Source organism: Mauremys reevesii, linkage group 8 (genome assembly GCF_016161935.1).
Source record: "Mauremys reevesii isolate NIE-2019 linkage group 8, ASM1616193v1, whole genome shotgun sequence".
Lineage (NCBI taxonomy): Eukaryota > Metazoa > Chordata > Testudines > Geoemydidae > Mauremys > Mauremys reevesii.
The window spans coordinates 46,575,067-46,583,006 of NC_052630.1; the positions used below are offsets into that span (position 1 = coordinate 46,575,067).

Here is a 7,940-nt window from a genome sequence, read left to right on the forward strand (position 1 = left end):
CTAGCACCTCCCCTGATGTTCCCTCCCCCGCAGTCTCAGCTTGTTCCACCGCGGGCACAATGCTCTGGGCATGGGGGGGCTGCGAGCTTCTGGAGCAGCGCAGCTGCAGAGCCCGGCCTAACCCAGTGCTCTACACTGTGCGGTGCTGACGGCGTGGCTGGCTCCAGCCAGGCAGCGCAGCTGTAGTGCCGCCAGCCACCGGTGCTCCAGGAAGCGGTAAGGGGACAGGGAGCAAGGGGGTTGGATAGAGGGCTGGGGAGTTTGTGGGGGCAGGGGTCAGGGCAGTAAGAGGGCAGGGAACAGGGGATTGAATGGGGGTAGGGGTCCTGGGGGGGGGCAGTCAGGAATGAGAAGAGGGGTTGGATGGGGCGGTGGGGGACAGTCAGGGGCAGGGATTCCAGAGGCAGTCAAGGGACAGGGAGAAGGGATGGTTGGATGGGGCAGGGGTTCCTGGGGGGCTGTCAGGAATGAGAGGGGGGACTGGAAGGGCCGGCGGGGGCAGTCAGGGGCAGAGGGTCTGGGGGCAGTCAGAGGACAGGGGGCGGATGGGACAGGAGTCCTGGGGGGGAGGGGCGGATAGGAGGTGGGGGCCGGACCACAACTCCCTCCCCTAACTGGCCCTCCATGCAATTTCTGAAACCTGATGCGGCCCTCAGGCCAAAAAGTTTGCCCATGCCTGGCTTAGAACCACTTCCATGCTGATGACAAATTGTGATACCAGTGTACAAATGAGACAGAAAGTGAAAAGAGATTCTATTTTTAATAAATACCCTAGCAATTATCAATGGCCCAAAAGGAAAAACAAGATCTTCATACACACATATGAATCTATTTCTCTTTTTGTTTTTAAGTTGTTCAGAATGTCTGTGATTATTGAAGACTGTCTTATAACATTATCTTCCTTGGTTTTGTAAAAGTATTTGTAATTAACACAGGGACTACAGTACAATAATTGTAATACAAAACGACTTATAGGGAAGAGGCACTGTAACACCAAATAAAGTTATAACTTACGAATACGCTCGGTTCAGTCGTCAGAATTTTGATACACCGAGTAAAAATGTTAAAGAAAAGAAACCCAAATATGTACAGACTAATCCTACTATGGAAGTTGCTACGACTCCAGTTCTGCAAACACTTAAAAGGATGTGGTAAATCAACGGCACTATTTCCATAGTAGCATCCACCATGTGTTTAAATGCTTGCAAGATTAGGACCAATATAAATGTAACTATATACACACATATCTTATTCAAAGTGAATTAGTGCAAAAAAAAGTTACTTAACTACTTTAATCAAATACAAAAATGAATAGAATGTTGTTTATAATTTTGAATTATTCCTACTTTCCAATGTATTCCAGTAACAGCACTCTCTATCCTACTGTTAATCAGATTGTCTACATAAAAGATAGCATGCAGTGTAGTTGTACTCGTGTAATGTTTCCAGGATATTAGAGAGACAAGGCAGGTGAGGTAATATCTTTATTGGACCAACTCCTGTTGGAGACAAGCTTTTGAGTCACAGGTTCTTCAGGTCTGATAAAGGAACTCCCAGCAGCAAAAACACCCTATAGCCCCTGTGGGTGAACACTTTTCACAAAGCGTTCACTCTGTCTGCTGACTTATGTCCTCATTCTCAAAAGAAACCTGCACAATGCTTTCAAAAAATCAGGGACCCAAGAGAGAGACTGTGGATTTACAATTTATTACAACAATCTGTAACCTATAAACCCCCTCTTTTGTCCTATGACTGCAGAAGAGTAAACAAGCCACTCTACCTTGAATGGTCCCTTACAATATGTGCTAACTACTTATGCTGAACAATCTGTTCCACCTTGCATTTTGCTGTTTAGGCTGGCAGTTCCTTTCCCAGACCTGAAGAACAGCTCTGTGGCACTCAAAGACTTGTCTCTGTCATCAACAGAAGTTGGTCCAACAAAAGATATTACCTCACCCACCTTGTCTCTCTACATAGAAAATTAACATTCAATAATTTTAAATAACTAAAAGTTGGTGCTCATAACTTTTTACTCATCTTTTATAATTCAGTGTCAGGATCAGAATCTTCTTTTCACTGCAGTTTTCCTTTTACATGTTTATTCTTGTAAAGTGTGTTATTTTAAGAGGATTATTAGAATTCAGGGTTGCTACATTTCAAATTTACCCCTTTGGAATACTGAATTATTTTAAAATTGAATTTTCACTTTACTGCACTGCTGTTACATTTGCTAACCAGGCCCACATGTTCTTTATTTTCAGAACTCTGGGATACTCTGTTATTTTTATTTTGGTAACCTCATCTTTAGAAAAGTTAAACTGAAAAGCCATGGCCCCGAAAGCCGCTCTGCGAGGGGGAGTCCCGCACTCATCCAGAGCCCTGAAGGGGCTTAACAGTTTGAGGGGTCAGTGGGATAAGTGTACAAAAACTAAACACAATACACAGCAATGGGAGTAGGGAGGAAGTCAGAGAAACCGAGCGACAACTGGTAGCTAAGGTTGGAGAACAGGGTAAGAAAGGCTATAGGCTGCACACAGTGATGGGTGCCTGGCAGTCGGAAACCAACAGTGCTGGGCAATGGAGACCCTGCATTAACCCATCAACCTTATGACTGTCCCAATGCCACCCAACAGCTACATCAGTGCAGACACCCACCCTATCCCTACCCCCAACACCCACAACTCTGCCCCTGTGCCACCCCATCAGCACCTGACACCAGTTCCATTCCTGTCCCAGCAACACCCCACAGCACCCTGGCCCCAGCGACAACCCCCAGTGCTCTGGCTCTAGCCCTGCATCCCACCCTCACTGCAGTGACACCCTGCAGCACCCCAGTGACACCCTACAGAGCCCCATCCTAGGGGCACCCCACAGAGCCTCAGCCCCAGTGACACCCTGCAGCACCTCAGCCCCACCCCCCAGTGCCCCACCGCTGCCAGCTGCTCCACTAACACCCCCACAGCACTCACAGCCCCATTCCTGCCCCCCTGACACCCTGCAGCGCCCAGCCGCGCCCCACTGACACGCCGGGGCCCCGCGGAAGGATATGAGCAGGCGGGGCAGGACGCAGGGCAGCTCCCGGCGGCAGAGCGCCCCGTCCCAGCCGCCCAGCTCCCGCAGCAGCAGCTCGGGGTCCGCCGGGGACATGGCCCGGCCCGGCTCCGTCCCGCCAGCGGCAGCCACGGCGCGGCTCGCGCTCTCCCAGCAGCCCCCGCGGCAGGCGCCGCGCCGTGTGGGGAGGGGCCGGGCCGAGCGCGCGGCGCAGTGAGGCGGCCGGGCCGGCACAGGGCGGGAAGGGCCGGTAGGGGCTGTATGTAGCCGTGCGCGCTAGGGCCGCGGGGACCCCGGGGCAGCGTGAGTGACCCCCTCCCCCCAGCCAGCCAGGGCCCGGGCAGGGTGAGTGACCCCCTCCCCCCAGCCAGCCAGGGCCCGGGTCAGGGTGAGTGACCCCCTCCCCCCAGCCAGCCAGGGCCCGGGCAGGGTGAGTGACCCCCTCCCCCCAGCCAGCCAGGTCCCGGGGCAGCGTGAGTGACCCCCTCCCCCCAGCCAGCCAGGTCCCGGGCAGGGTGAGTGATCCCCTCCCCCCAGCCAGCCAGGGACAAGGGGGGCCCGGGTCAGGGTGAGTGACCCCCTCCCCCCAGCCAGCCAGGGCCCGGGCAGGGTGAGTGACCCCCTCCCCCCAGCCAGCCAGGGCCCGGGCAGGGTGAGTGACCCCCTCCCCCCAGCCAGCCAGGGACAAGGGGGGGCCCGGGTCAGGGTGAGTGACCCCCTCCCCCCAGCCAGCCAGGGCCCGGGTCAGGGTGAGTGACCCCCTCCCCCCCAGCCAGCCAGGGCCCGGGTCAGGGTGAGTGACCCCCTCCCCCCAGCCAGCCAGGTCCCGGGCAGGGTGAGTGATCCCCTCCCCCCAGCCAGCCAGGTCCCGGGCAGGGTGAGTGACCCCCTCCCCCCCAGCCAGCCAGGGACAAGGGGGGGCCCGGGTCAGGGTGAGTGATCCCCTCCCCCCAGCCAGCCAGGGCCCGGGTCAGGGTGAGTGACCCCCTCCCCCCAGCCAGCCAGGGACAAGGGGGGCCCGGGTCAGGGTGAGTGACCCCCTCCCCCCAGCCAGCCAGGGACAAGGGAGTGGGACAGGGACAGATTTGTTCTGGGGAAGCAGCAGATGGAGCAGGGGAGTGGGCACCGGGAGACATGGCATCTGTTCCCAGCTGTGCCATTGGTCTGTTGAGCGTCTGGGCAAGTCACACCCCTGCTCTCTCTGCCTCTTTTCCCCCTCTCATCTTGTGTCTGGTCTCTTTAGAGATTGCAAATTCTTCAGGACAAACGGTCTCTTGCTCTACATGTACAGTGCCCAGCACAATGGGGCCACAATCTTAGACTCTAGAGGCTACTGTAGCACAAATAGTAATGTGAGAAGAACAGAGCCCTAGGCCCCAATTCTGCAAACATTTATGCACTTACTAAACTCTGCTCACAAGATTGTTGGCCTCCATTAAAGACAAGAACCCCCCAAAGCAGTGGGATTGCTCACAGGAGTAAGATTAAGCATGGGGTGAAATGTGTGCAGAATTCGTGCAGCTGCAGGCTAAGGCAACCAGACAGCAAGTGTGAAAAATTGGGACGGGGCTGAGGGGTAATAGGAGCTTATATGAGAAAGACCCCAAAATAGTGACTGTCCCTAAAAAATTGGGACATCTGGTCACCCTACTGCAGGCAGTGCTAGTGGAGAACTAGAGTAGTGCTAGTCTGTGTGGCTGGATCTAGTTTTCAAACTAGATGGGTATGCATATGAGCCATAATATTATTTAGATATTAGAATTCTTATTCAGATTAGAAATTGTCTCATTTCTGGCACCGTTTCTGACTGATGGTGTCACTTTTATTGTAAAATGAGAACAAAACCAAACATACTAAGTGAAAATCAGATGCCCTGAAAAAGAACAGGAGAAACCCGGCATAGTAGTTCAAAATAGAGCAAGTAGAATGCCGAGCAACAATCTTTTAATTTACAGACGAGAATGAGCCCACAGTCTGAAATTTGGAACAATCACATTTTCTTGTCGGACAATCAAATTTTAAATTTTAGTTTCCTGTAGGCAAGCAATTTATATCTTCTTGAACTTGTCGGTGTGCTTTGCAGGGAGGAAGGCTGTGACTAAAACACAAGATTAAATTATTCAGGAGACCAGACGTTACTCAACTCTGCCATTCACTTCCTGAATTACCTTTCACAAATCCCTTAATTGTCTTTTGTTTTCTCCTCTGTGAAATGGGAATAGTAAAAATTGCTTACCTCAAAGAGATGTTACAAGGTGGCATTAGATAATATTTGTAACTTATGTTGTCCTTTGGATAGATACAAGTGCAAAGTATTTATCTTTCAATTTAATGAAATGTGATATTTGACATATATTCTCTTTTTGTAGAATTCAACAGATGAATTTGCAGAGAAAGTGGACATTATACCTGCAAAGTAGAGGCTTTCATAGTGATGACTAATGTAAAGATCTTTGCAGACAGCTTTTAACTATGGCAGAGCAGTCTTACAGCCAGGGAACAAGTTCTTATCTGCACAAGCCATAGAAGAAAAATCACATTTATATTAACAATATTATTGGATGAGTGTCTGCCCGGTTGTAACTTTGGATATAAGCTGTGATTTACTTTTTTCATACTTCATAGGAAAATGGCTTTTCAGTTTAACTTCTCTATTGAAGAGAAAGCAGAAAATGAACTTCAGACTCTTGGTAATACAGCCTTGCAGCTGGAATCTGCACAGGCTTCTTTGAATCCAGGCGGATCTACAGAAAAGAGCAAAGAAATTTCATCAGAAGAAAATGTTGTGCACAAGGAGTCTCTGTGTGCACGTGAGGCAACACCCAAAACTACAGATCCAGTAGCAAACTGTAGCCCTGATAAAAGCCAGGTCCAGGTGCTGCCAAAGAAACGAGCCGGCTTTAAAGTTGCCAAAGAGCATAATATTCCTGAAGATTTCAGCAAAGTATTAGAAAATAAAGTTATGGACACTGTACAGGGCCTATACTATGTAAATATTTCTGTGGTGGAAATGACCCTTTCAAATGACTCCCATGAAGAAGACATAGTGTCTAAAAGTATTTCTTCTCACTCTGATCTTATCACAGGCATCTATGAAGGAGGGCTGAAAATATGGGAATGCACTTTTGATCTCATGGATTATTTGTCAGAGGCTGAAATGCAGTTTATCAACAAGACAGTCTTGGATCTTGGTTGTGGGGCTGGGCTGCTGGGAATACTTGCATTAAAGAGAAAAGCTGAAAAAGTCCACTTTCAGGACTATAACCGCACTGTGATTGATGAAATAACCTTGCCTAATGTAGTGGCTAACTGGACTGATGGTGGTGGTGATGGCGGAATTAGTGAACCTCCTTCTAAGAGGCACAAAAAAGCAGACTTCATACCAGCTCTAATGTCTAAGTGCAGATTTTTTTCTGGAGAATGGACTGAGTTTAGCCAACTCCTGTTAAATGGCAACAAACCCTTTTCAAAGTATGACCTTATTCTCACATCAGAGACCATCTACAATCCTGACTACTACAGTGCTTTGCATGATACAATTTCTAAACTGTTGGATAAAAATGGCCGCATGTATTTGGCTAGCAAAGCACATTATTTTGGGGTGGGAGGTGGTGTGCATATCTTTGAAAAATTCATTGAAGAGAGGAATGTGTTCAGGACTAGAACTGTCAAAGTTATCGATGAAGGACTGATGCGGTACATTATTGAAATGACCTTTAAGATTTCCAGTTAATCCATTCATTCCCCATTGTGCCTGTTAAATATCTTAATAAAGATGAGATTTATAGCCACATGTTCCTCTGCCTTTTTATCTGTTGAGTTGTTCTGAAATGTCTTATAGGTCAGGTTGCCTTTTCCTCCTTTGTGTGAGTGGGAGAAAAAGGTGAAGAATTCATTTTCACTATATAATTGTATATATTTGCTTTTTTCATAAGAGTTTTTATAAGTGTTGTCAGAAGGTGCCAAATTGACAAGGCGAGGCACTCTTAAATTCTCTGTCATAAAACAGGTATAACAGAGAAAGCAGCAGTGCAACTTGCTTCATCCATCTACCTCCTCTCTGCTCTACAGGGACCACCTCTACAGGTAAGGGAACTCGGCTTCCATTCTAATTCAGTTCTTGGCCTGTCTGCTGAGGCTGCCCACCAAGGGTGGTGGTTAATACTCTGATTGTGGCAGTGACACTGGTCCACTAAGGACTGGACTGAAACCAATTCATTTAATGTAGGCCACTGAAGGGTCATCATATGGTAATTGCTAGCAATCAACCCTCACCTGGGCTTGATTTAAAACTTGTAAATATCCTACTCAAACTACAAACTTACATCCTATCTACCTAAAAGTCTCTAGTGTGGTCTTCACATTCTGTCCTAAGCGCAGTGGTTGGGCTATCTGAGCTCCCTACCCATCTCGCTCCCCCATTGCACCGAAGAAGCGGACAGGGTCTGAAAGGCTGGTGTTCGGAGGGGACCAGAAGACTGCACTGAGTACTGGCCCCCTCTGGACAAAGCCGCTCCTGACCCTGGCTCTTCAGCAGGGCCCTATCTGCTTTCCCTGGCTGACAGGCAGGGGTCAGGAGGAGAGTGGAAGGCTGCATCTTCTGATTACTGGTGGAGTCAGGAGGGGACTCTGTCTGGCAAGTGAAGCAAGTAGGGCTCTGTGCCCTGGGGCCATGTTGAAGGCTTAGGATTGGGAGGGGGCTCTGTCTGGCAAAGGGTCTAGTACTCATGGAGTGGAGCTTTCACATTCCATGGCCCCTCATCCTGGCACCATCTTCCTCTTCACAGTGAGGGAGGAAAACAGGCAGGGGTCCAGGCCCGCGCTGCTGAGACCACCTGCTCCCAGCAGACTATGAGTACTGAGCACCCCTCTCCCACCACCCGCTGCCC

The 7,940-nt window shown here is 49.6% G+C and overlaps 1 protein-coding gene across 7 annotated transcripts; it reads left to right on the forward strand.

Annotated features, from left to right (window-relative positions):
• Nucleotides 1-3,133: 3,133 nt before the first annotated feature.
• Nucleotides 3,134-6,844, forward strand: LOC120370655 (histidine protein methyltransferase 1 homolog). 7 transcript variants are annotated; one of them, XM_039485697.1, is made up of 2 exons: nucleotides 3,134-3,301; nucleotides 5,677-6,844. In XM_039485697.1, the coding sequence occupies exon 2, from the start codon at nucleotides 5,681-5,683 to the stop codon at nucleotides 6,782-6,784; it is 1,104 nt and encodes a 367-aa protein (XP_039341631.1). In that variant the 5' UTR covers nucleotides 3,134-3,301; nucleotides 5,677-5,680; the 3' UTR covers nucleotides 6,785-6,844. The 7 variants fall into 7 exon arrangements, with proteins under 7 accessions (XP_039341631.1, XP_039341629.1, XP_039341626.1 ...); XM_039485695.1 differs by having other exon boundaries at nucleotides 3,135-3,439; nucleotides 5,421-6,844; XM_039485692.1 differs by having other exon boundaries at nucleotides 3,135-3,396; nucleotides 5,421-6,844.
• Nucleotides 6,845-7,940: the final 1,096 nt, after the last annotated feature.